This window comes from Cygnus atratus, chromosome 19 (assembly GCF_013377495.2).
Source record: "Cygnus atratus isolate AKBS03 ecotype Queensland, Australia chromosome 19, CAtr_DNAZoo_HiC_assembly, whole genome shotgun sequence".
In the NCBI taxonomy this organism is placed as follows: Eukaryota; Metazoa; Chordata; class Aves; order Anseriformes; family Anatidae; genus Cygnus; species Cygnus atratus.
The window spans coordinates 11089134-11116933 of record NC_066380.1 but is presented as its reverse complement, the minus strand read 5'-3'; the positions used below and the strand labels follow the sequence as shown (position 1 = coordinate 11116933).

General features: G+C 52.9%; 2 protein-coding genes across 5 annotated transcripts in view; one reads left to right on the top strand and one right to left on the bottom strand.

Moving 5' to 3' along the window:
- GRIN1 (glutamate ionotropic receptor NMDA type subunit 1) overlaps positions 1–2093 on the bottom strand; it is a 33169-nt gene extending 31076 nt beyond the window's left edge. For all 4 annotated transcript variants that reach the window (XM_035564617.1, XM_035564618.1, XM_035564620.1 and 1 more), the window contains exon 1: positions 1836–2093. In XM_035564617.1, coding sequence (XP_035420510.1) covers positions 1836–2093 — 258 coding nt within the window. The remainder of the gene's footprint in view (positions 1–1835) is intronic.
- Positions 2094–6844: 4751 nt separating this feature from the next.
- Positions 6845–22980, top strand: LOC118257067 (cholesterol 7-desaturase nvd-like). The gene is made up of 9 exons (XM_050714658.1): positions 6845–6973; positions 7369–7551; positions 12801–12960; positions 16807–16995; positions 18996–19174; positions 20225–20350; positions 20641–20760; positions 21269–21445; positions 22819–22980. The coding sequence occupies exons 1-9, from the start codon at positions 6845–6847 to the stop codon at positions 22978–22980; spliced, it is 1425 nt and encodes a 474-aa protein (XP_050570615.1).
- Positions 22981–27800: the final 4820 nt, after the last annotated feature.

The window sequence follows — 27800 nt, the reverse complement described above, 5'->3', positions numbered from 1 at the left end:
AAGCATAGGGGGAGAGGCAGGGAGGCGAGGGCTGCTCCACGCTGCACGGCAGCTGGCCGAGAGGACCCATTTTGTGGGGCGGGCACCCAGCCCCTCCTCTGCCTTGCAGCCCCCTGCTTGGGCGCAGCGCCAGCCAGCCAGGATGGGAGCGGCTGTGCGCCGTGCTGGGGCTGCGGGTCCAGGAGTAGTCGGACCATCGGGATGGCGTGGCCACCCCAGCATCCTGACCCCAGCACCCACAGCCCCCTCTGCATTTCAGCGTGGCAGCTGCCCCTGCCTGCAGGGTTTGCCTTGGGGATGAGGCATAGAGGTGGCCTGGACACGGGCATCCCTCAGCTGGGTCACTGAAATGGAGCCTCCTGCCAGGGAGGGACCCGACTGAGCCCTTTCCCTGCTGCTGGCGAGGGACAGCCTGTGCTGTGCTCCCTGCCCAGTGCTGCCGGCATCCCTGGGGATGTCTGCAGCCATCCTGCATCCCTGGGGAACTGCGCCGTGACCCTGCCAGCGCTGCTCCGCCAGCACCTCGGCTCCTTCCCTTCTGTGTGCTGGGGCGTGCCCGTGTTTATGCATGTCCGTGTGCATGGGTCCTCGTGGTGCAGGTGTTCACATGCTTTGTGTGCACGCCCGTGCACCTAAGCACAGCTCTATGGACACCTTTTGCATGCTCACGAGTGCATTTGAGGCGGGGGTGGGTTTTTACGTGCCTGTCTGCCCACCTGCCACCCCAAGCAGGGGGAACGGTGGGCTCAGCCCCCAGAGCACGCGCAAGGGGAGTGTGTGTGTGCGTGTATGTGTGTGTGTGTGCACCTCCAGTGTGGCTGCAAGTTGCATGTGTGTTCTTTGTCTGTGTATCTATGATCCCCAGTGTGCTCATGTTTCTCATGCATGTGTGTGTGGTAATGGGTGTGCTTGTGTCTGCTTCATGCGTGGTGCGGTGCTGGGGGGAGCAGTGGTGCTGCGTGTGATGGGGGTGCAGCTGTGGTGCACAGACCTTCAAGTGTATGGCCCGTGGGTGTGTGCAGGTGGGTGTGTACAGGCAGTACTTTGTACGCGTGTGCTTGCAGTGCATGGAGTGGGATGTGTTTGCGTGACAGTAAGCGTGTATGTGCACCCGTTGCAGTGTGTGCTCGTGTGTGCATACGGATGCGTGTATGCGTGTGGCACAGCGTGTGTGAACCAGCACGCCTGCACACTGACAGGAGTGTAGACTTGCCGTGTTTTGTGTGTGTGCCCACGTTTGCACAATGATGCGCGTGTACACAGGGCATGTGTGCGCGCATGCAGCGCAGCCCGTGGGCACTCCGCATGTGAGCACACACGATGCATGTGCACGCGTGCTGCTCCCCGTGCCCCGCGTGCACCCAGCGCGTGCCCGCGGCTCTGCGTGCTGCCTCGGGTACCCGCGTGCCCGCGTGCCGGGGCGCGCGTGCGGACGGTGCGTGCACGCGTGTCGGCGGCTGCGTGCCTGCACACCCGCTCGCCGGGCGCGTGAGCCCGAGTGTGCCCCGGGGGGCGTGCGTGTGCCCGCGCGGCGGAGCGCGCAGCCCGCCCGCGCTTACATAAAGGCTGCAATGCGGGCAGCGGCGCCCCAGGCCGGCGGGGCACGACCCCGCTCCGCGGCTCTGTGCGCCCCGAGCCCCCGGCGGCGGCCGGGGGGCGCCGCGGGGCCGCGGCGTGTGCGGGGGCTGGGGGCCAGCGGGGGGCAGCGGGGGGGCAGCGGGGGGGCAGCGGGGGGCAGCGGGGGGCAGCGGAGCTCGGCGCCCTCCGAGGACGGGGCTGGGGGGCTCCGGCGGCGGCTGCGGCGGGGGCGGGGGCTGGGCGCCGGCCCGGGGTACCTGGCTGGAGATGAGGTCCTCGCAGACGGAGAGGGCCATCTGGATGGCGTTGGGCTTGTGCGTGACCGAGGTGGCGTTGAGCTGCAGCTTCCAGGTGCCGTGCCGCTTGTTGGCCTGGTTCACCGCCTCGCGGAAGATCTGCTCGTGCTTCTTGGTGCTCAGCACCGCGCCGATGTTGACGATCTTGGGGTCGCAGCCGGCGCGGGCGAAGGAAGAGGAGAAGAGCAGGGCGAGCAGCAGCAGCCGCATGGTGCTCATCCACGGCCGGCCCGGAGCCCGCCGGGCCCCCGCCCGCTCCCCGCCGCCCGCGCCCGCCCGCTCAGCTCGGCCCCATGCGGCGCGGCCCGGCCCGGCCCGGCCCGGCTCGGCTCGGCTCGGCTCGGCGCGGGGCGCTCTCCCTGGTGCTGAAGCGCCCGCTCCGCTCCGCGCCGCCCCGCTCCCCGCCGCCGGCTCCTCCCGCTCCGCGGCCCCGCGCTGCCGCAGCGCCCACCCCCGGCCCGCCCCCGGCCCCCGCGGGCGGCGGGAGGGACCCCGGCAGGGCCCGGCAGCTGCGGCAGCGCCGCTCCGTGCGGGGTCCGGGGCGCTCCCCTCCCCGACCCCAGGTCCCACCCGGGTGCGCGGTGGGAGACGGAGGGACGGAGGGAGCCGGCCCCGGGGGGGGGTTGCAGGAGCCCCGGGGACTCCAGGGCCGGGGACCTGCCCCTGCACCCCGCGGGAGGGCTGCTGCGTGTGTGTGTGGGGGGGGGTGCGGTGCTGGGGGCAGAGCCCAGTGGGGCTGGGCCCCGGGCTGCTGTTGGAGAGCATCTCCTGGGGTCCGGCTCCTTCTTTTTCATCTTTGCTGCTGGGCTGTCCGTTCAGTGTGTGGGTATCCCCATTAATTTGGGAGGCATAATCACACTACATTTTGGGTAAAACAAGGTCTTCTGAGTTTGTTCTCCCAGTTACACAGTACTTCTGGCATGCTTTCCCAGCCCATGACATGAATGCCATCAAGGTCTGTGTTCACTCTAGAGTTGGAGAACCCTCCCTTGGCCAACACACCTCTGGGTCAGAGAGGTTAAGCAGACACTCACCCAGTTCCTGGCTTTACTCTGTCCCTCCAAACAGAGCCATCATTCTTCCAGGCATTACCTCACAGGGCAACATTTTCCATTAAATTCACTCCATTATGTCTGGGCTATTATTTAAAGATTTGTCTGGTGATGAGACTTCTTGGGGTTCTCTTCATCTCTCTGCCCCATGGCTACCATTAGCCTCCCCCAAAGGAAAGGGAGCCACAGCAGCTAGTGGGCAACATCTGGAGGACAGTCCGTCTCCATGGCTGAAAGGGACTGCGTTCCACTCCTGGACCACCTCTCTCCAATTCCAAGAACAGAACATTGCACTCCAGAGCTGCCAACCTAATCCTTTTGGAAAAAAAATACAAAGGGGCTGCAGAGAGCGACATGGTGTTGCTTTGTAACTGCGTGGGACAAATGCCATCAGCCAGCCCGCTGTGTGCCAGCCGAGAGAGCAGCCTGCAGAAGAAAAATCACCGGAGATATTTTTACATCAGCCATTTCTAGGGTATTGCCGCAGCCCACCTCTGTGCTTGCCTGCAACGTGAGTTGAAGCAGAATTTTCTCCCCCAACGCAAATTTTCTCACTGGCATCTCTGAAGTGCAAGTTGCCATGGAAACCATTTTGCCTGTGTCCCACGTTGCCCACATGCTCTCGCAAGAAGCGGCAGAAGCAAAATGGCCGTTGTGTAATGCCGCGGGGCTGCCGTGTGCGAGGGGCCGCGGAGCCGCACGGCACCATCCCTCCCGGGGACCCTCTCAGAGAAGCCCCAATTGCCTGGGAAAGCAGTGAAGCCCATGGCAGTCGTGATGTGCTCAGAGAGAGAAGGAAAATTGCCCCACCTCATCTTAACTCTTGCAGTGCTTCGTGTGGCGCTCCACACCGATCCTGCTGTACGCTAAGCGAGGCTCCTGGGCTTTGCCCTGTTCGGCGCCACTGCGCTGTTCTGCTCCTTGCAGTGCTTGCGTGGCTCTGCCCACCCCGAGGGGCCCACGCAAGCAGGTAAGTGGAGGTGCATCCACACCGACGGATTGCATACATTTGGCTTTTTTCCCTCCTCTGCTTACCAGGCACGTTTACTGAAGGTTGTTTGGGAAGCAGGCACAGGCCCTTGCCCTGGTTGGTGTGATGGCAGCAGAGTAACACAGCCCCCTTGGCCACAGCAGGGGACTTAGCAGAGAAGACAACGGAAAAAGACAGGCTTTGAAACTTTTTGGCTTACTCACATTGCAGTGCAAAAGGTCTTCCCTCCTTATTGTCTGGACTTCCCTGTAGGAAGAAAAACTAGCACAGCTGCTGAGCCCCTCCAGAGCCCATGAGCCTAGGGTGGTCGTACTCAGGAGCCAGGTTCTAACCACCATGTCGCCATTTCTTCCAGAGACTGCTGTTCCTGGCACCACCACCGAGCACTGGGAAATGCCTGCCTCTGTCTCAGGCCATGCCTCCCACCGGGCCGTGTTGTCCTGGCACCAGGAACAGCCCAGATCACAAGCTCCAGCAGCAAGCCGCAGCCAGCGCAGACGTTGTCACTGCACGACTTCCACTCTTGCTGTGTCCTCAGGCTCTTTGATCATCAGAAGGCAATGGGTGCACACAGGGTTTTCGCGGGGTGGAAGCTGTGTAAATGGCAGGTACAACTGCACCCACCGGCTGATCCACGTGCGGACTCTGTAGCAAGCAGTGGTCTTTGTTTTTCCTGTGGATTCCTCCTGGCACATCAGGGCAAACCTCTTAGCCATGGTTTGGTGCAAGCAATTAACAGTTGCCCGTTAGCAATTAGCATATGCATAGCATGATTCTTCTCTTTATGTCTGGTACCTTCTGGATGCAGGGGATTTGGGCAAGAGCATGAGACCAACCTCTGTGTGGTGTCTGTGTTTGCGAATGGTGCAAATCCTCCCAGGCCAGGGTGAGCCCCCAGCAAACTGCGAGTCTGCACAGGAGCAGCATGAAACCCAGCTGGAATTTCATCTGCCTTGGAGTAAGGCTTCAGTCCCAATGGGGGAAAAGATAATATGAAATTTCATAAATGAGGAAATGAAGCATTAGGAATATACGAGTCTTGCCAGTCATCACGGAGCTGCCAAACTAAATTCCTCTTTTGAGAAAGTTAAGATGTAATTGGTAACTGCAAGGCTGTAACACAGGCTGTGGTAATGCCTTCTGTGTACAGCTGCACAACGCAGGAGTGGTTAAGCTGATGGACGAAGATTAGCAAAAAACTGTAACTGGCAGCAGGCGTTCCTACAGGCATGACAGGATCTGAGAGGTGGTTGGTACTTCATTATTTTTGCCACTGCTCTGGAAGCAATCACTGCTGATAAATTTGTGAAATAGCAAATAGTTGGATTGTTTCATAAACTGAGCACACTGAAACATTTTAAGAATAGAAGCAGGTATTATTGGTCCCGCCCTTGGGACAGGACTAACACTGACTGGAAAGGGGCTTCCAGTACTGACCAGGGGTCACTGAACACGAGTTTCAAGGCCCAGAAGAGCTAGTGTTGTCCTTAGATGAGCTCCTGAGGGGTCAGAGCAGCAGCAGGCGATGGCTTGAATCTCTGTACAAAGCATGGGGGAACCCCAATGGGAATACTGCCCACAGATGTGGAGACTGCATTCTTCACAAAGAGGCTGAAAAACTGAAAAAAGGTCCCCGGAGGCTATTTGGAGGATGAACTCCTCATGCTATAGAGGAGGTGCAGTAGCTGAAGACAAAGGATGCTGCCAGCAGTGTCAGACACTGCCCACCCGACCAATGACAGACCGCTACCTCGCGCTTTCCCCGGGGCTCTCCACACCGGAGGAGCTGTCTCCAGGCTCTGGAATACACCTGGGGCAGGCAGGATGGTGAATGTAGAACATGGCTTTTCTGGTGCCCAACCCAGCCTCCTTGCACAGCCTCCATTCCATGGTTGGAGCCTGTTCCTACTGCTCACTGGGGAATCCCATGCCCTGGGAACCTTGCAGGCAGAGGAAGCACGGATGGCTGGGGCTGGGGCAGGAGAACAGCAGTGACCCTCCCTGTGGAGGCAGGCAGTGGGCAGGGGTGATGGGCAAGGAAGGGCTGCAGGGGCCACTTTTAGCACCTCGATACCCGCCTGAGGCTGGCGCAGTATCCTCCCCCGGCAGCCTGCTTGGGAATGGGATTTGGGCAAGCAGCGGGGATGCAACAGGAGGACTTTCCTGTCACCGCACTGGCCATCCAGCCAGGCTGGCAGGCAGCAGTGTGCCCACAGGAGTTGTTTCTGTGGTGGGGGCTGCAGGGAGCACCGGGATGGAGACCGAGGTGAAAGTGCCAGAGCAGCCCTTTGTGTTGAGCTGTTGCTGTCGTACGTTCTGCCTCTGTCTCCACCTCTCTTCCAGATGATATCCTGGATGGACTGCAGTCACAGAGCAGGTCTTGTGCTCTCCCTACATGCTTTCTCAGACAAGAGGGCCCCAGCCCAGCCTTCTCTGCAATTCGGTGGAGCTGCCAAGCAGCAGCTGCCCTGTTTGTAGTGCTCATCCTTGTTGGCTTCGCTCAGCTCTCCCTGCAGGACACAAGATCTAGGGCTGTGGAAACCTTTGCCACCCTCCTGAGCACAGCGTGTATCACCTCTGCAGTCCTGTCATCATGTGAAGAAGCTGCAAGTTTCTGAATAGGCAGGGAGATAGTCAGGTGACTGGGGGGAGGATGGAACACGAAACACCAATGGCCAGAGGGAAAGATGGTGAGAAACACAAGAACAGTGTCAGGGAATTAAGAAGGGACTAAATGCACAGATATGCACAGTCAAATGGACTGTAGGAGCAGGTAGAAATTTTCATTGTAATAATTTTCTAAGGGAAAAGCAGCATTCACAGCTTTGAAGTACTCTGTAGGGAAAAATTCATTTTGACAAAATCCCATTTTCTGATGGAAAAAAAAGCCATGAGGTGGCTGGGCTACAGCTGCCTGCACGCCGTGTATGGGGAGCAGGACGGCCATCCCCAGGGACCCCCAGCTCCCCGGGCTGCTGCACAGCAGGGGCAGAGCTGTCACTGCTGGGCGCTTCCTGCACATCTTCACCGTGAAGGATGCTGGGGCCTGGGCCCAGGTAACGCTGTGACAAAGTCACCGCAGGTAATATGGTGACAAGTGCCTGGGCACGGAGCACACGGGGAAGCTCCAGCCACCGCACATGCCCACCCTCTATGTGCTCTGTGAGCACCTCCACAGCCTCTCTATAAGGGGGTCCAACTCGGGCAGCCCCTCTCTCTCCTCTCTAAACTCATGACTCAGCCACACTGCCGTTCCCAAGCACCTGCCCTTGCTGCCAGAGAGCTGGATGGGACCCACAGAAGCCCATCTCAGGGCCATCGGCACGGCTGCTGAGAAGCTCAGTCCAACAGCCTGGGTGCCTGTGATAAAGCTGCGTCAGGATGTGGCTGCCCTGCTTGACGAGGTAGTGCTGTCACCTGGGGCTGTCACATTTGTTTTCTTTGTCTGCAGGGACTCTGTGGAGACACCAAGACACCAGAGGCTGCTGCTGCACCAGTCCTGCTCATCGTGAGACTCAGCAGTGTGTCTGTGCAGCACCTTAACCACATGAGATGGCCTGACCTTCTGAAGGAGCTGGAGGCATGCTGGAGGGCCAAAATTCTCTACAAGGACTGTACAAGGTTCTCCAGGCAGGTGTGACTGCAGGTGGTGACAGGCTCCTTGTAGGCAGAGGTTGTGCCTTGTCAAATGGAGAGTGAGACCTCGGGGCATGCCCAGCCTCTTTGGGATGGGATGAAGCTGAGAAGAGGGAAGGAAAAACGTGCCAATGAACAATGTGGCACTCCAGAAATTGTAATCCCTCCAGAGCCAACTGTCCTCAAAGCAGGACATTGTCTTCACAGTGATGGGTGCAGAAATGTGCAACGGTTCCCACGTCCCCACTCCTGAAGCCTGCTTTTGGGAGAAGGCATCACACATCTCCTTGGCAGACCCCTTCACCTGCATCTCTGAGCCTTTCAGCTCCCTCCCAGGAGCTCGTCACAGCACTCAGAGCTCCCCTTACCTCCTGCAGCCCCGCTCTGTGATGCCCCCACACCCTGTCTGTGAAGAAAGGCTGGAAGAGTTGGGGCTGTTCAGCCTGGAGAAGAAAAGGCTCTGGGGAGACCTCATTGCAGCCTTTCAAAAGATGAAGGGGGCTTAATAAGAAAGGTGGAGAAAGACTTTTTACCAGGGGCTGTAGTGACAGAACAAGGGGTAATGGTTTTAAGTGTGACAGAGGGTAAATTTAAGTTAGACATAAGGAAGACATTTTTGTATGATGAAGGCAGTGAGACACAGGAACGAGCCCGGAGAAGCTGTGGATGCCTCATCATTGGAAGAGTTCAAAGTCAGGGTGGACAATTCTCTGAGCACCCAATCTATTGGGAGGTGTCCCTGGAGGGGACCAGATCACCTTCAAAAAGGTCCCTTCCAACCCAAACCATTCTCTGATTCTGTGATTCTATGGCACGTGTCTGCCTAGGACGCCTCAGTTCTCTTGGCTTCATCCCTGTGAATGTTTAACTCGCTCCAGGGGCTTCCCACCCCGTGCAACTCCCATGTGAATGCTCCTTACCTGGGGAGAACAGAAAAATTAGGGGGCTGCTTTCCAACTTGCCCTATGTGGCTTTTTTAAAGACACCAGGCATAATGAGTGTGAGGCATACAGCCTCAGGAATAGCTCTGGAGGATGCTGAGTAAGCCTGACGACGCCAGAGCTGGTCCAGTTGTGTCAGTATCGCAAGCAGGGGCAGAATCCGTGTGGCACCAGGCTTTTTGCTGCACTTGATGTGCCTCACCCCAGAGCCAGCTGGCAGGTTGGAGCTGGATCCCGGGTGTGCTCCTCCATGTGCCAGAATAGATAATTGGTGGGTTAGGGCTCAAACACAAAATCCAGAGCACAGGAATGTGACAACAGACATGCCCGTCTGGAGGGCTGTGCCCTCCTGTCACGCGTGATTGATATTTGCAAGATCAAAACCTTATTCCTGAGGACACATTGAGGACTGATTGCACAAGTTTTGTTTGATTATGAAACCAGCCTAAAAATAAAGAAAAACATGATGAGACTAGGCTAAATTGTGTTGGTTTTGAAGAAAACAGTTTTTTCCTTATCTCCTCCCCTTGTGGTGCACTCACATAATGCACGCACTGCATAGTGCATCTGGAAAGCAAGAAGCACAGTCTCGAGGTAGGCTTCCTGGAAAGATGAACACACAGGTAGAACCCTTATGATGTAACCCTTTGATGAAAAATGTCATTGAGAGACTTTGTGACCAACAACCCCCTTCTCCAAGGCTTCATTCCCCTCCTGCAATCCCATGAATTGCCCTTTTTTTCCGATTTTGAACACCACATCAAGACCCGCCTCTGCTCTAATGCAGAAACCTGCTAGAAAGGCCAAGCCAATACAAAGATTTCTAATATCAGCCAAACACCACATTCTTCCTTTACTTTTTATTTATTTATTTATTTATTGATAGAGCTAAACTTTATGTTTTCTGTCTCTGGAAACAAAGGAATCCTCTGTACCATAACCACTGCTCATTTATGTATCAAACATAGGGACTGACGGATTTCAGTCTTGGATAGGTAGCTCAACAAACTCAGGAGCATGCAGAATCAGGGTTTTGTACATGGTGAAAGGCATTCAGCACTATACACACTACTTCAAACCCCAAACAAATTATTTAGTATAGCTGAGGTTGCTACATTACCAGTCAAAAAACTCTCAATTTATCCTAAAATTGCACACAAAGAATGAAAGGGAAATTCCTGCACTGAACTTTTTTTTTCCCCTCCAGCCTGGGCTGTTTCATCCCAGTACTGCTCGTCCCCCACCCTAGAGCCAGGCACCCAGGAAGAGGAGGACACAAGGCACAGCCTCACACCCCGTGTGGGCACAGAGGTTCTGTGCTGCTCAAGCAGCTCCTGGGTGCTTCTGCTGTTGTGCCACGCGGGAACACCCCACGTCCTCTCCTGGACCCTTTAAGTCCGTCTATAAATGGCTCTTGTGCTGTCTGTACTGCTCAGAACTGCCTTCATACACCATGGGCTGTTCCACTCCTGTTCCCTGCCCCGGTCTGTAGAAGCAGAGGTTCCCGTGGAGCCCCCCAGCTGTGCCCAGCTGCTGGGAGTTCTGTGTCCCACCAGCACCCCTGGACTCCCCGTGTTGCCATTTGTCCTTTTGTTTTCTCACTTCCCTCCTGCTGGACCCACTTCTGCCCACTCAGAAATTCTTTCAGACTTGGAAAGGTGTGAAATATGAGCTTAAAAGGAAAGTCCTAGATTGAGACCTATCTAGTTCAGGGACTGATAATGGGTGTGTCAATTGTCTTCTGATTTTCAAGACTTCAAGTATTTGTTCTTCTCACACCTCCTGTGGCTGCCATTCCCTGCTTCTGATCACAGCCCTCATTTCTCGGTATCTCCTCTAGGTTTACTCCATGCAAGATGAGGTGGCCACCATTACATGCACCTTGCAGTTCACCAGACGTGCAGATGGTTTCGTGCTCTGTTCCCAATTACATTCCTAATTATTCTCGAAGGAGGGCTATCAACTATTTTTCCAACTGTATCAGTGCATCTAACAGAAAATATTATTGTCCTCTATGGACCTTGCCCCTCTTATATGCTTAGATCATCATGTCTACAAAAGCACTAATGCTAATTATTCCTAGCGTTGCATTTGTCTTTTTGAGCTGAGTGGAACAGTGATTGGATGTATTCAGAGACCAAGTCGAGTAACGTGCCGATCGCTTTCCAAGTGCCAATTAATAGCTAACCCTCTCCTGTGGGTCTTCGCCACATGCATTACATTTCAATGGCAGACACTGCTGTTTGCCTGCCAGTCACTGAGAGATTTGTAAGGTTTATTTTGCAGTAGCTCATAGTCAATTTTACATTTTACTGTACTGAATAATTCAGAACCATCTTAATCAGGTGATTTAGAGATCTGTTTATCCTGTTTCTCAGTTTCTTCATGAATAGGCAGATACAAATGCAGATCCCCACTCTCCATTGTAACAGCTGAGCATTTATTCCTTTTCCTCGTTTCCTGTCTTCTCACCAATTAAAGAAGCAAAGAGGATTCCTCTCCCGTTACTTCAGGCTTATTTAAGGGCCTTTTGCAGCAGGTCTTAGAGGAAGTGTCTTGAAAGTCCAAGTGAATAGAGCATGAACTTGTTCAGCTGTGTGTTGAGTCCTAAGGTCTCTTGGTGAGACACGGATTCTACTTAGAAACGTGCAGTTGACCCTTCCTCAATGGAGCATACTCATTCCTGTGCCTGAGAGCCCCTTCACTCCAGTGTCTGGTGGACTTGCCCAGCACAGTGTGAAGACTCCTTGGTCTCCCAATCCCCAAACTGCCATCAAGTCTCTGTTTCAGCACTGCGGATGTATTTATTATGTGCTTTTATGCCCTTAGTAAGTTACTCTTGAAAATCCCTCTTTGTCCTGCCCTACTTTGACTAGATATTTCACTTGTTCTTCCTTGTTCGTTGTTCTTCCTTTTCCTCATTCAGACAGGACTTGCAGCCTGCCCCTCTCTTAGGGATGTCTGTTCACTTCCATCTGGGGTGTTCAGTCTCCTGCACAGCTGCACTGGCACTCTCCTCTAGAAAAGGTTTCCAGTAGGTCAGATATGTTTACCTGAACCTTTAGTAAGGGGTCTTCAGGCCTTTCAACCCGTCTGAATTCACCCTTTTGGTTGCTGATTTTGCTTCAACCAGATGCTCCATTTCTGTGTGCTTTTCCCTTTTCAATTACTTAGTACTATGTAGGGTTTGGGGGGTTGTTTCTATGCCTGGAAATCCCTGGCTATATCTACATGATGGGCAGCAGGTGGGCTTTCTACAGTTGCCTCTTGAACTGTGCAATTCTTAGGACTAAATCAAGCTTTAATTCCCTACCTCACCCTACAGCAAGCTGTAATGCTTAAGTAACCTGATCTTTCCTTGGCCCTGATTTGTCCTCTCTGCACGAGAGCATCCCTTCCTTTTTCTGCACTGGCAACTCTCTGAGCTGTCCTCGGACTCCAAGGGACACATCAGAGTGCTGTCAGGCGTCCACTGTCACAGCCAGCCCCAACACTGGCCCCATCTTTCTGGGAACGAGATCGCAGCTCAGGAGGGTGATGTGGTATGCATCGATCTAAATAACCTATTGAACAGAATTTGTACTGCTCCTTCTGGGACTAACTTTTCCTTCTGTGGAAGTGGAGTTCCCTTTGCAGCAACTTGTGCTCACTGCCTCTTCTTACTCAAGCAGATGATGATAGGACAAAGGGGAATGGTTGTAAACCAAAAGAGGAGAGATTTAGATTAGATGTAGGGTAGAAATTCTACACAATGAGGGAGGTGACACCCTGGCCCAGGCTGCCCAGAGGAGCTGTGGGTGCCCCATCCCTGGCAGTGCCCAAGGCCAGACTGGGGGCCCATGGCAGGGGTTGGAACTGGATGGGGTTTAAGGTCCCTTCCAACTCAAACCGTTCTGTGGTTCTGTGATTCTACAGTTCCGTTATTCTATAGTTCTGTGGCTCTGTGGCTCTGTGACTCAGTGACTGTGATTTTGTGTTGCTGTGACTCTTTGCTGTGCACCTCGCAGCCCTCAGGGGTGACAGGAATCGTCAGCCGCCGCAGCCCGGGGGTGCCTGAGGGGTGCCGGGGGTGGGAGCTGCCCCCCAGCCCCCCCGAGATCCCCCTCCCCAGCCCCACCCGGGCGGGGCCGGGCGCGCTATAAGGGGCGGCGGCGGCGGGGCCGGGCGCGCTATGGGGAGCGGGTGGTGCGGAGCGGAGCTGCTGGCGGCGGGGCTGGGGAGCGGGGCGCTGCCCATCCTCCTGCTCCTCCTCCTCCTCCTCCTCCTCCTGCTCGTCGTGCTGCCGGGCTGCTGCCGGCCTCTGGAGCTGCGGAGGGGCCGTGGGGAGGTGGGTTCCCTGCCGGCCCCGGCCCCCCGCCGCCCCCGCCGCCCCGGCGCCCGGCCGCCGCCGTACCCCAACGGCTGGTATCGAGTCCTCGACTCCGCGCAGCTGCCCCCCGGGACCGTCCGCAGCCTCGCCCTGCTCGGTGAGTCCCCGACGGGCGTCCCCGTTCCCTGGGCCCGGGATGCTGGCCAGGCTGCTGGGCATCCCCGCCGGCGTCCCCGCCGGGACAGCGCCGTGCCCGTGCCCGGGCATCCCCGCCGGGAGTGGGGACACCCCTGATGGGTGTCTCGGCCAGGGCACTGACACAGCACGGCGGGCATCCCTGACGGGCCCCCGGGACTTCCCTGCCCCGGGCGTCTGCACTGGGGAACCGGGTCAGCCCCGCTGCATCCCCAGCAGGGCAACCCCAGCAGGACATCCCCAGCAGGGCAACCCCAGCAGGACATCCCCAGCAGGGCATCCCAGACATCTCCACTCCACCGGGGAATGGGGGCATCCCTACTTGTGCACAGGGACATCCCTGCCTGAGTGTCTCCGTGGGGGCACAAGGACACCTTCACCTGGGCATCCTCATCAGGGTGCTGGGCACCGTGCGGGGGTGTCCTGCCAGGGCACTGGGCCATCCCTGCCAGCACCCATGCTGGCTCCCTGCCCTGTCTGTTGCCAGTGTGCAAGACATCTCTGCCTGAGCATCTCTGCTGTGGTCTCTGCTGTGGCACTGAGGCCTCTCTGTTGGGGCATCCCTTCTGGGCCACCCCACGCGGCACCCAGATGAGGGCACCAAGCATGGCACAGCCTCGGCTTTTCCACAGGCAGCAGGTACCCCAGCTGGGGCATCGTGGCACAGGCTCACTGTGTGTGTGCAGGGCACCCCTCTGGGCTTCTTCTGGGACAGCAGGGCACCTCACTGCCTGGGTTCCCCTCCCAGGCACTGCTGTGCCCACAGCTCCCCCTGTCCTGGGGCAGATCAGGTCTCACAGACACATCCAGAAAAGTCTCCTAGGCTGTCCAGGGTCCTTTTGCCTTGAAGATGGTTTGGGACTTGTTCAGGTGCCTTCCTCATCATAAAGGAGGTTTCTGCATTGAAGTCCCTCTGAGTCAGAGGTGTTGTTGTTTTTTTTTAGATCTGTTTTCAAGAGCCATCTTCTCCTGTGATGTTTTGTTTCTTTGTGTGTTGGGAACTTTCCAGTTCAATATGTACATCCTGGAGAGCTCTTGCCAGCCTATCAGTTGCATCCCTTCATTGTCTACCTGAAGCCTGGGCCCTGGCACCCAGTCCTCCAGGTCTGGCTACAATGTGCAAGTAAAATCATTCCACATTGCAGCATGATAGTAGTTTACTGGTGCCAGGAAGACTATCAGTAAATAAGAGAGTTAAACAACCCAAAGCTTCCAAGTCTGTGTTTAATTTATCTGGTATAGAGTCTCTGAGCATAGCCTTGAAATGTGGCCCTGCTCCAGAGACAGTGAGCAAGAGGAGATGAAGAAAAATCTCTTGACTTGGTCCCTGCAGGACCCGACCTTGGGGACCAGGTACGTTCCAAACCACAGCATGGAGCATGCAGGAAAGCCCTAGGCTCTCCTGAGGGCTGCTGTGTCCTGCAGCTCTGCTGCCTGGGGCTTGCTGCAGTGAAGCTGCTCAGACCTCAGGGGAGGCTCCTGTGCAGCAAAGTCCCTGAGTGAGTCTTCTGGGCTCTCCCCCAGCTTCTGCGTCCCCAGCCAAGAGCAGCACGATGACCTTGTGTCTCTTTCTGTGCCATGTGTTATTCCTGCCATAATTGCCATTCATTTTCCATGAAGAAAATAGACTAATTTCACAGGAAAACATCTGTGCCTGTATGTGGCTCTTAAGTTCTAGATGTTCATTTACAACAGAGTTTCTTAGCATATATTAGGCTGGGATATTGTCCTCCCACATGGGGAGATATCAGATTTGATGCACCACCCTAAGCAAAGATCAGCTTCTCCTCTGGCTCTGCTGGCTCCGGAGTACAAAGGCTGGAGAACAAAGCAGTGCTAGCTCAGGAGCCCCAGGAGAGGAGTCCAGGCAGCCCCACAAGGCTCTGGCCACAGGCACCACTTCAGCTCTTCACGGCAGATGAGCTCCAGACTGACTGTAAGAAGGAAAGCTCTAGAGGTGGGACCTTCCTGGGCAAAGCACCAGGGCACAGGGCTGTTTCTTGGGACCCCCCAGGAGCCCAGGCTCCCAGTGCCCCACTCTGACCTGCCCAGCACCACTCCTACACCACAGCTCGCAGTGACCCTGTCACCTCCAACAGCTGCACAGGCAGAAACCTCTCCTGGCATAGCCCCCTTTGCTCTGAAATTCAGGTCAGGCAAAGAGGCGGATTGGTGATAGGAGAAAATGCTGATGCTGAGGAATGACTCGTTGCTGCCTGGGGCAGGGGGAAGGACCTGCACCTCCGGCACCTCCACTCCCCTCATCAGCTGCCAGCAGAGGTACCAGCGCCTTCCAGCAAGACAGCAGCGCCAGGTGTCCTGGATAAGGAGGCACCTCCGGGCACTGCAGTAAAACCATGCTTTTCTGCCAGATAGCAAAAATAACCTTTTCTAGGTTTGAAGGCTGGGGAAGTTTTCACTGTTTTGTTTTCTTTGCCCGGGACACAAAACCAAAGGAAGTAGCTTTGTGTAGCTCACAGTGTGTCACTGGTCATCAATGTGGCTGTCTGGGAAAATATGGACAGAAGCTTAGTTTGGTCTTTGGACTTTAGTTTGGTCTCATTTCTTACTGTTTGAGTGCTAAGGTACAGCACCAGCTATAACAATCAGATTTCACAAACAGTTAATACACATGCACTGCAGGGCACATAGTGTGGAAGAGAGGACCCTGGAGCACCCCAGCCTTTAACTCACTGGTTGCATCCATATGAACAGCCCCCAGCATGCTTCCGAGCCCCCAGACCAGCTAGGACACAACTCGAGGGGATGCAGGGGACAGGTCCAGCCTTGCTCTCAGGCCAGGTCCTGACGAGCAGCCCTGCTCCCATGGCATGGTGCCGCAGCACCGAGGGGTGCAGCTGCACAGGAGCAGCTCATGCTGTGCCAGGAAAGCGCCTGGCACCAGGTCTGTCCCTCGGGGCAGAGCAATCTTGGAGGTGATGGCATGGCACATGGCGCAGTCATGGCCTCCTTGCACAGCCACGTGTGCCATGAACAGATCTATGGCTACGGCATAAGCACAGCCTGTCTCTCCAGAAGCCAGGGCAAACTTTGCAAGAGTTTTTTGCTGAGCTAGCAGGGTGCTGCCCTGGGGGCAGGGAGGAGGAATGTGATCCCAGTGAGCAGAGACAGATATCAGCAGGGCAAACCTCACGTTGCATCGGGGCAGAAGGAACTTGGCCCAGCAGCAGAGCAAAGCAAGTTTGGGTGTCGGGGCAATGCAGCCCCAGCTCTGCCAGCGCTGGCTCCATCCCTCCCTGCACGGAGCTGGCTGGGGCAGGAGCTGCCTTTTGCTTAGCCAGAACCCCCCTGCTGGGGAGGTGACGGGGCTCTGGCTCAGCCTGCCCTGCTTGAGGAAGGGATTCTGTGCTGAGCTGCTGGGCTGTGGTGCATGCGGCTCTTGGAAGTCAAGAGCAAACAGGTAAAGGGCTTCTCCTTTCAGCCAGATTTTCCTGAAATTCGCGAGCCCACGCTCTCCTCTAGACATCTTGGGCAAAGGGACAGGAATCTCTCTACATGCAGCCACTGCTCTGCTCTACCTGGAGCCCCTCTTTAGCAGAGGGAGCATCTTTACATATTTCTGTGGCGGTGCCTTTTCTCCTGCAGCTGAAACAGGCTCTGACAGCCCAGAGAAAGGGTGCTGAGGGTGGGAGCCATGCGGGTTTGGGGACCGCTGCTGCGGCCGCCCGGTGCCCCCTGGTGGCTGCGCGAACGGGGCTGGGTCCCTGGTCCCGGATCCCTGAGCCCACCTGCCCCTGCCCGGGGCTGCTGGCTTTAGGGACAGGCCGATAACCCCGTCTTTCTGCAGGAGAGCAGCTCGCTGCGTTCCGCACCCAGGACGGCCAGGCCCATGTGGTGGACGCTTACTGCCCTCACCTCGGTGCCAACCTCGCTGCCGGCGGGCACGTCGTGGGCGACTGCATCGAGTGCCCCTTTCACGGCTGGCAGTTTCGAGGAGAAGATGGAAAATGCACCAGCATCCCATATGCTGAAAAAGGTGAACCTTTCCCAGGTCTGCAGAAAGCACCTGCAGTACTGTTAGTGCCCTGGGCATTGTCCTAAAAAATATTTCAGTAGGGAAAAGTGGGCTTCGTAATAACTCACCATCCCCACCCCCCTTCAATTCCCTGTTTTGTTTTTTTTTTTTTGCAGCGCCCTAATTCTCCTCCTGGGTTGTCCATGTTGTGACACAATGTTCCAGTGCCCTTGCACATGTTAGATGGTAGACGGGACTTTAATTTGGTTAACCAACCACCCTTCACAATTTTGATAGCCCGATAACTCCTGCTGACAGCAAGCTGTGTATCTTCAAAGATTTTAACTTGGAGTTGTGCATTGCACCACCAGGCATGCAAACAAAAAGTGTCTGTGTGATAGATACCAAGAAGCTACTGGGGTTCAGAAAGTATTCTGTACGCTACAGTGATAATTTATACCATGTCAGTGCTTAAATCTGTGGTCTTGACATTGGCAGAATAATCTCTTGATGGCAATTTTTTTCTCTTTTGAGGCTTAAGGGGTTAGAACCCAGGAAGGCTTTTCACACCCACCCACATTTTAGATGTGGTTTGCGGTGATTGTGTAGGGAGAACATCTTACTTAAAGTTCACATGTAACAATTACTTGCATTAATTGAAATAAATTACCAACTCTAAATGTGGCTGAAACCAGTAGGTTTACTTTGAATTCTGCTTTGGATTGTTTCCTAATTTCCCTTAGAAGGTCGATTTCCTCTGATTGGGACTGATTGGGATAGCAATAAAAGTACCGAGTAGCAGCAAAACTCAGTCTTTCTACTAAACAGTCTATTTTTCCAGAAGTGGAAAAATCATACTCTCCATATGTGATAAGACAAACAGCTTATAGATCGCATCAAACTGCAATTCTTCTTCTTCTTCTTCTTCTTTTTTTTTTTTCCCTATATGCTCACTTGGGAGCTGCATTTGAATGAAAATTTGATTCCAGGTAATGAGTAAAGATGTGTTTCATTACAAAATGAGAATGAATATTTTGGACATACACACATGCTTGCCAAAATGCATTGTTTGATAGGAAACTGCTTTATTCAGAGTCATGATTACTGTGTTTTACGAAGAGAACAGAATCGCAAAGAGCTGCCCAGCTGCCAGTTCAGCCCGGACAGGTCAGGTTGATTTAAACAGACAGAAAAGCTGCCTGCATGCCCACAGGGCGCTGCGGTGGAGGGATTCCAGAGGCCCCGAGGGGCAGCTCCAGCAGCCAGGCAGGGAGCTGCAGCGCTCAGCATGGCACCAGGCCTCTGCATGGGGCTGGCAAAGCCCCGTTCAGTGAGATGAATCCTACCCAAAAATCCAGGTTTTGCAATTGTAAGTGGTACCGATGGTCTCCTCCTGCCTCTTCTGATGTTCAGTGATTGACAGAGAAACAGAATTTCTCCTGTTATTTGGCTTCCCAAGTGGTTGTAGACACCTGTCTGCAAACTAGAGGAAAAAAATAATGAAAGCAAAAGCCTTCCAGTTGAGTTTTCTGACAATCAAGTAAATGTAAATATCAAAAGGCATTTCACTGGGAAGGCTGGGAAGTGCAGAGCTGTTCTTAAAGCACCCCATGGTATTGCTGTATTGTAACAGAATGACTTGAACTCAGGGTTGTAAGCTGGTTTTACTCTCTGTCCACCTAAAACCATTGCTTTTTAGCTCACTGAAACTTGAGGGTTAGTTGATGCAGCCTTTTACTTGTTTAAATGGTTTTGAATAGCGATAGTAGGCTGCAGGGCAGCTATCCCTCCTGCCTCCTGAAGGGACCCGCACAAGATACCACTGAAATGAGACTCATCAAAGCAAACACTTCTGTGAACTTCAGGGGCTGTAATCCTTCAGCAGACTGACAAATGTCACCAGGGAGCCTGTGCCACATTAATACTGCCCATAAAATGAGCTCTGACCCATACTCCAGGACAAGGTGACCTTCAGCACCCCAGAAATGCTGCATTAATCCAATTCCTTTCTTTCCCTGCAGTGCCAGATTTCGCCAAGGTCCGGACGTGGCCATGCTGCGAGGTGAACGGGATGCTGCTGCTCTGGTACCACTGCGACGGGACTGGCCCGACGTGGGCTGTGCCTGAGCAGCCGCAGATCGCCGCCAAGGAGTGGGTGTTTCGGGGACAGACAGAGCACTTTGTGGACGCCCACATCCAGGTAGCACTGGGGCAGCACATAGGGCATGTCTGGGGCTGGGTCCTCTGCTGGAGTCCAGTTCAGGGATGTCTCCTCCCAGATGACACGTTAATGGGCATCTTCTCCCAGTTAACCCAGTGCCACTGGGCAGCTGCTACTGCCAGCAGAGCCAACACCTAGGAATGCATCACTGCGCCCTATACTGAGAACGTGGCAGATGTTCCCCGTATGTGGGGGTCCATGGGCTGTTTGAGAGACAACAGATGTCCTGGGTGGCACTTAAAGGGAATCTATTAATTTGCTTTGACCTGTATCTGATGTAATTTTGAAAAAAGATTCTTCAAGGATTGCAGCACTTAGCATCAGGAGGCTTTTCAATTCACTGATGACAGAAATGGAAATGCAAGGTTATTTTGCTGTCAATGTTCATAATCACCACCATATGCTGACAAATGTGCCAAGCCAAACAAAATGGCTGCAGTTTCTGTTGTCTTCGTGGAAATGAGGCTGGAAAAGGGAGAAGTTTTGTGGCCGTAAGCAGAAGTGAACCACTGCACACAGGTCTGTGCTATGGCCAGTCTGTGCTACTTGCCAAGCTGCAGGAGAGGTGGTGTATTTGAGTAACAAAGCAGTTAAAACCTCAACAAGTGACCTGATGTGGGCAGGCTGGTGGGGTTTAGCAGTTTACGCTGGTTTAAAATATGTGAAATCCAGTCTAGAATCACAAACACAAAAATGCTTCATTCCTTACAATTGTTCTAGGGCCAGAGGAAAGACTTGTTTGGCGTCCCAGCACGTACGGCTACAGTTAACGTGGTTAGGTTGCTTTGAGCTTAATATTAATGTTGACTATTCTAGCTGCACATTAAATTATTTCACACAGTAGTTAAGAGCTGGTCCCAGGTCACTGAGTGCTGAGACCCACCTCCACTCCCTGGGCTGCCTCTTGCCACTGGGTGAGGGCACTGGGCTGCGCTGCAATCACACCACTGCTGCTGCAGTGCTGCTGCTACAGACGGGCAGCTCGTGCCCAGGTCAGCTCTCACAGCGATAAATTGTCCCCCCCGGCAGGAAATCCCTGAGAATGCGGCTGACACAGCTCACCTGGTCTTTCTCCATGGACCATCTTTTCTGAGTGGATCCGATCTGAGATACACCAAGTCCAAGGTGTGGGATTTTATGAAGCACGTCTGGAAGGTAGGACCCTACGTCCCCTCGTGGCCACGGGTAGGTTGAGGTCCCTGAGGCCAGGTCCCCTTTCTGCCTCAGTGCTTGAGTCCTACCTCATCTCTTCTGCCTCATCCTCAGTCTTCAGTTCAAGTCTCTTTTCTGCATCTCAGCAGTTTTAGCCTCACTCCCTCATCTGTGCTTAGCTCTAGATGCCCTTCACAGCCCCCCTTTAGTCACCCTCTCGCTGCTACCTCCCCTCAGCCCATGCTCCTGACCCCTGGCTCTCGGGCTGAGCCGCTCCTTCTCCACCCCTCCAGGCCGAGTGGCAACCGGAGCCAGAGCCCAACCAGCATTGCTCCCGCATGCTGCTCCAACACACCGCAACCGTGTTTGGGAAGCACTTCCCCTTGCTGGACTTGTCGGTTTCAGCCAGACAGGTATGTCCCGCGTGCCGTGAAATGCCCTGTATGGACACCAGGGAAGGCAGGTGGCTTGGTGAGCCACGGGCACGGTGCCTGGCCCCACTGCCCTTGCATCCTGACCGGTCACTTTTACTTACACAAGACCATATTTCCTATCTGCCAAGTGAGCCTATTTGGTCAAACACGGTGAGGTAGCTTGCAGAAGCCAAGGGCAGGAGGTTGCATTAATAGCAGTGAGCACGAGCTGCACAACCAGGTAGGGCAGGGTGCCTTCTTGTCTCACAAATGAAAGCTGGTGTCGGCAGGAGCGGAGACCTCATGGATGTGACTGAACTACCCCTTCCTGCTGGATCTGAGAGCAGGGTGACCATCAGCCCCTTGAGCTGAAGGGCACGGTAGGCCAAGAGGACAAGTCCTTGCCTGCCTGCTCAGTGCAGCCTGTCCTACCAAGGGCATCGGAGCTGCTGTTCTGGCAGTGGGGCCACTGGGCACTCTCCCCTGAGGGTGTGCTCTTGCTCCACAGGTGGGGCCAGGGCTGGTTTTCCTCATCTTTGAGCACGCTTTCCTGGGCCATGGGGTCATCCTGCAGACTGTGACACCACTGGAGCCTCTCCTGCAGAATGTGGTCCACAAAATCTACTACCAGAAGAATGTGCCGGCCATAGTCCCCAAGTTCATCCTGAGAGCAGAGTGCATACAGGTAAGGCCTCTGAGGGAGAGCAGCCAAAGGTGATCCCCTGGAGCTTGCTGGATGTTGCATAAAGCAACGTCCAGCCCATGTGGGCTCAGAGATATGTGGGAGCAAAATAGGCTTGGGCAAGATCCTTTCAGTGCTTGGCATGATCTTTCCATTTTAGGGGCCCAAAGAACTAAACTCAAAGTTTAGTGAAGAGGGTCCATGCAGTGGCTCATCTGTTTATGATGATGGAGAGATGCTAGCCACCTGCTGTGGGTGGGGAACTGGGGTACAAGGGTTAGGCCACCTCTCCCGGGTTGCAGGACATCTTTGAAAGGTCTAATAACTGCATCCAGATTTCCAGCACCCCAGGCTGGTACTTTAAAACCATCCAATATCCTTCAGTGATAACTGTGCTAGGAAATATCCCTGCTGTTAAATTATCATGAGATTTGGCAATTCTTGCCCCTCCTGACAGAGTTTTTTCCAGGTCTTTACAAAAGGGATTCATAAAAGTGGAGGGAGAGCCCTCCTGGATGTCTCCAATCCCACCTGGAGCAAGACCATGGCCAAGTTCAGGTCAGGCATGGAGTTCTCTAGGAGCCCTGAAACGAGACTGCCCCCTTAGGGGTGACCCATTCCATTACTGCTCTACCCACAGCGTTGATTTTTATTTTTAATGTCCATTTGGAATGTCTCAACCTGAAACCCGTGGCTGTTGCCCATTATACCAGGTGGCACTACCAAAAAAAATCTGACTCTGTCATCCCTGTAACTCCCTTTTAAGCAGTCAGAATAGTTCATGTCATTCCCTTCTGTCAGGGGTTAAAGCATGGAAACCGTTTGGTCTGACCAGAGGGCACCACAGTAAAAATTGCCAAAAGATGATTTTCAGATGCCAAAAACCTACCCCAAATCAAACCTAGCTTTGCTAGCTTGCATTGTTTAAATGATGGTTTAAAATTTTGCATTCTTACTAATGTGAATAAGCAGCACTTATTTCTGCAGAGATGTCTTTTTGAAGGGAAACTCCATAAATCTTACTGGGTGCATGTCTGAGTGGAATTTAAGGCACCTGTGCTTAACTTATAGTGCCCTGGTTGGCTGGAGCTACCCAACAAATCAAAAATCTCAGGTGGAGCTGCTCCTACCTTCACAACCTCCATTCGTTTTCCAGTATATCCCATCGCAGGGGCTGTCTAAGCTGAAAGTAGCTTCTTGCTGGGGAGCTGCAATGGGCTAAATGTCTGCTAACTGCAGACAGAGAGCAGCGGTGTTGCAGTTTAAAAATAGTCCCACGCTGGCCACTGGGAAGAAATGCTAAAAAATAAACCTAGTGTGCAGGCAGCATGCACAAAACTGCTCATTCAGTTTCCTCACCACCCTTCTCCCCCCAGTTTGAGCGAGACATAACCATCTGGAATAACAAACAGTACCTGCCTAAGCCGCTGCTGGTCAGAGAGGACGCGAGCATCCAGAAGCACAGGCGCTGGTTCGCGCAGTTCTACAGCAAGAAGAGCACGAGGCCCTCGGCGCCAAAGGAGGGCCTGGACTGGTGAGGACCCTGCTGCCCTCTGCAGTACGGCCAGAAGCTCTCAGGTGGCTCCTGGCGGGCAGTGGTGCTGTGCAGACTTGAAACCCCTTGTGTTCATGCTGCCGCAGGGAAGACAGCCCGAGCCCTGGCGCTCCCCTCTGTGTTCGAGGCACTGAAGCCCTGAGGTTGTAACATGCTTGCTGTTGCACTTCTGCTGTCATGTATGTTCTGAGTTTGAACTTAAGACTGACAGAACTGCATCTAAAACATCCTTGTCTCTCACTGCTGTCATCACTTTGTGTAGTTAAACGAAACACTTTCCATATGGCCTTTTATTGCCTGAAGTTTCCTTTCCCAGCCATGCTTGCTGTTGCTTCTGCACTGCGGCTGGGGCAGGCTTCGGCTCTCTAGGGAAGCTTTGGCCAATGTCTGTATGGCATCAGAGGTGTGATTACAAAGCCCACAGACATTTGCTGTCTGCTATCTGACAGCAGGCTGGGCAGCATGGGTTTGACTGCCCACTTTGCCCTCACCAGACCTGTGGGCTTCCTTGAGCCTACTGAGCTCTGCATGAGTGAATTCCTCGTGCACCAAGTTGGGAAGCAGAGGGACCATCCCAGTGACCAAACCACTTTGAGAACATCTTTGCAGGTCAAGGATGTTAATAAGATCCTGCTTTGGTAACCCCTGGATTCCAGTGATGCCAAGGATGCCGAGATGGCTGTAAAAATTTGTATCTCACAGCAAGAGCACGTGTCACTTACTGTCACTGTGCTCAGAAATTAACACATAGAAATCAGGCTGCAAATACAGCTAAAAGTGGTCTAGGCTCCCTTGTGCTTTGTGCCTAAATGTTTGATATTAAAGGGCTAAATTCTGCCTTGCTGCACACCCTAGAGAAACCTGTATTCACTGTAGAAACAGCCTGCCTTGTATAGTTTGCAGGACTCTGGCAGCTACGCAATGCCACAAGCTTGCAAGAGCAAATGCCCAAACGAAGCAGCTTTCCATGCAGGCTGAGGGCTGCTGCCCTTGCACTCTGTGTGCTTGCTTGTGCCTTGTGAATTCTGCACCTTGCTGACGTTCCTGGTTCCTCCCTCACCATTAACCCGTAGAGCAGGAGTTGGAGAATGCCATTGCAGGCTCTGCCAGTGCAGAGTTCATCGCCCACCCTGGCAAGCACCCCGGGTAACACTGCAAGCTGTGCCTTTGCCCTTCACACCAGCCTATTGCACTGGCAATACTTTACTATTAAAATTTTTTAACAACTTATCTCATGTTCGTGATTTGTCATTTTTCACTTGTGGCACAAAGCCAAGGATGTGCCTGTACTCAGATGGGCTTTGTGTGGGCTTATGTCTGTAGACACTTCCCCGTGTGTCCATCCTTGCATTGCAGAAGTGGTCCTGCTGCTGGCCCATGCTGTGCTGCTTCAGGAGCCACAGGAACTCTCCAGCAAAGAACGCAAAAAGATAGCAGGGAGCTTGGGCAAGGAGCATTGCCCGACCTGGCAGCTTGAGCCTCTCAGGGCCACGAGAGCACTAAGAAGCCTGTCCTGACCAGCCCCACATGGGGCCTTCATCCATCCCCTGCCCATGGCCAAGGAGCCCCTTTTCAGCTCAGCTCTGGGCCATCGCTCCCTCTCCCAGGCGACGCTGCAGGTCTGTCGATGCTGAGCTGAGCCCTGCTCATGGGCCGACTTCCCAGCCTGGCCTGCCCCGTGATCGCAGGGCTGTGGCTGACCCTGATTACCCTCACCAGGCCTGATCCTGACTGCGAGCTGCGGATTGATGTCCCAGCTTGTCCTCAGACCTGCCTCATTACCATGAGCTTGCCAGATGATCTGGACTCGGCTGAGCCTGGCCCTGACCTCCAGGCCTGCCCTGCTCACCTCTCAGGGCTGTGGGAACCCCTGCGGGCATGGGCATGGGCAGGGGAAAGGAGATGGAGATACAGCGAGACGCAGAAGTTCCAGCTTCTGTGACAGAGACAGCCCAGTTGCTCCCCATTCTGCACTGCGCTCCCATACAAGATCTCAGGATGAACAAAAATCCAAGGAATGCAACTTGTTGAAGATCAGAGTAGAGGGAGTGAGTCTAATCGGCTTTCTTAGATTCATCAGTTCTTCTGAAATTAGAGGAAACCATGGGACACCACCAACAGAGCCTGACTTCTGAGTTACCATTTCTTTCTTTACTATGACTAAAGTAGTTGTTTTCTGTTAAGGCAGAAATTAGAAAACTGGGAAATAAGTCAGGATTAGCTTAAGCCTCTTAGGTTTCCTTTTGCAATCTTATTTATCCTTTTAAAAGGGTCTAGCAAAAAGGACAAGTTAGTGCTGGGAGACACTGGCAAGCCAGAGGACAGCAAGCACTGTCCTCCAGTCTGCTAAGCCTTTTGGCTATTCTTTATCCACTTCACATACGTAGATTTTCAAACAAATCCTTACTCATAGGATGTGAAAGCATCTAAGCTTACTGTTAACTGAAATTGCTCATTTACATCAAATTTCCTGCAAACCTACAGACATTCTATTATATTCTGAAGCTACAGACATTCTTACTATTATACGCTAATAGTTGTATTTACTATTGTCGCGTATCTTCATATCTTCACACTTGCCACAACCGTTACATCCAAATGCCAGACCTGTCGTCATACCATGTCTTTTTTTCTTTTTCTTTCCTAAAAAAGAAATTAACTAAAAACTTCCTAACTATCAAGCTTTTTTTTTTTTTTTTTTTTTTTTCTGGCAAGGTTAGAAACCCCCAAAGGATATCAAAACAATTCAAAGAAAAGGATACATGAAGGGTGACAGGAAACATGCCTTGGATTTGCCAGCAGTAGGCTTGGGCTCCTCCTTTGAACCCTGCCCTATGCACTTGCTCTGTACGTGGGACAATTCCCCGGACACTTCTGGTTCCTTTGTAGCTGGGTTTTGGAGCTCCAGACAGCATCAGCAATGCCACCCCCCCGCATGCAAAACTCCCAAGTGAGCCCCATTCCCACACCTTTGTGGGGCACCTTGAGTCAGGTCAAGGCTGACACAGCCTCTACGCAAGGATTTCTGTGCCCTTTGATATTCTGGCTATCAGTGTAAACGGCCACCGTGTGCCTTGTCTTGTGGAGAGGGCCGAGCCTGCTCAGTGCCTGGCTCAATGCCTGGACACCTCTTTTCTTATGGGGTGAGATCAAGTTCACAGGAGGATCTGCCTATAGAAATGAAAATCACTGACCACACTGGACAAGAACATGGCATGTGTGACTTAAGGCTAATTATAACAGGATAAAATTCAGCTGACCTGAACCCGTCCTGGCTGTGTGAACACAAACATCGCATTACAACTTACTGTACAACGTACATCCAGCTGGCCAAATAGTGTTGGTTCACTTTCTGATAGACATATATGTCTTGCTGGGGAGAGGAGCAGGTTCACTGCACTGGCAACCACACCTGGGACAGAAGATGCTCAGGAAAATACTTTAAAATGCTTCTGGTGCACAAGGGAGGCAGTGAGAAGCCACTACAGAGCTCTATCCCTGATTAGGACCATCAAAGACACTGCTACTGACATTTAAGTCCCTTTAGCATACGTCTTCCTTTCCCTCTTCACACCGAGACACTCAGCATTGAGTGAGGTCCCATGAACATGCTTGAAAAATAGAAAACCTCAGACACTTCTTTTTTCCTAAAGGTTGTTTTATTGTAAAACCATAAATACAACACTGACATGAAAATCCTCAAGCAACGGATGCTTTCTTACAGTTACAGTTTGTCTTCTGCCTTGGCATCAACTCTGAAAAGAATGTTGCAGAAACATGTCTCTAAGGTATCTCCAAATAACCGAGCTCTGGCCTGGAGCGCTCAGCTCGTTTGGAAGCTAAGTGGAACTATTCCTCTCTCTTGTGGAATATTTCCATTCAGACAGCAACAGACTTGTAAAAACAGCAACATTTAAACACCTTGATTTTTTTTCTTTAATAATCCTTTTCATTTGACGTCAGTCTAAGTTTCAAACAGCACTGAATTTATTTAGCTGTAAAAAAACAAAACAAAACAAAACAAAATTCTAAAAAGAAAAAAATCAGAAGAACTTGAGTTGGCCTCAAGCGTTCATATATCACAATGAAAATCAGCAACTCAACCCCGTGCAATATTGCTCTCTATTGAGTCATTCGATCCACACCAACAATACATGAGACTTCAAACAGGTTTTGTTTTGTTTATTAACACAGCAAGTGTGACATTAGATAACCTTTTAAATACAGTACATGGTACAGTGCAGGGCCAGCTGCCCGCACATTTCCCCATTATGAAGACAAAGCCAGCGGTGGCGGTTTATAAAAATATTGTGTTGCTACAAAAGTATAAATTAATGCTACCGGTATTAAGAAATATTAAACACATAAAACTTATAAGGATTAAGAAAAATATTCATTAATACCTGTAGAAAACTCTGGCCTAAAAAAGATATTTTTTGTATATTTTTTGTATATTTTTTTGTATTTTTTAAGATGACATGAGATTCTTGCACTCGCAGGTAGAGACACACGCAGGTGCATCTGTGGTATTGCCTAGAACATCTGCATCTACAGAAAAGAAGGAAATGCACACAAGTTACTGAGGGGAGGGAGGGTGAGGAGGGAAAGGAGAACATTAATTGTTTTCTTGATGAAACAACAAGAATTCAGCTCCCAGCAGGAGGTTTCCAAAAACGAACACACGAACGAGGAACAGCTTCTCTTTTCAGACTGGCTGCAAACAAGGATTTCCTGACAGTTTGGTTTGTCGGCATGACACTTTCTAGCTACGGCGGACCAGAATCCTCAGATCTGGATGATGTG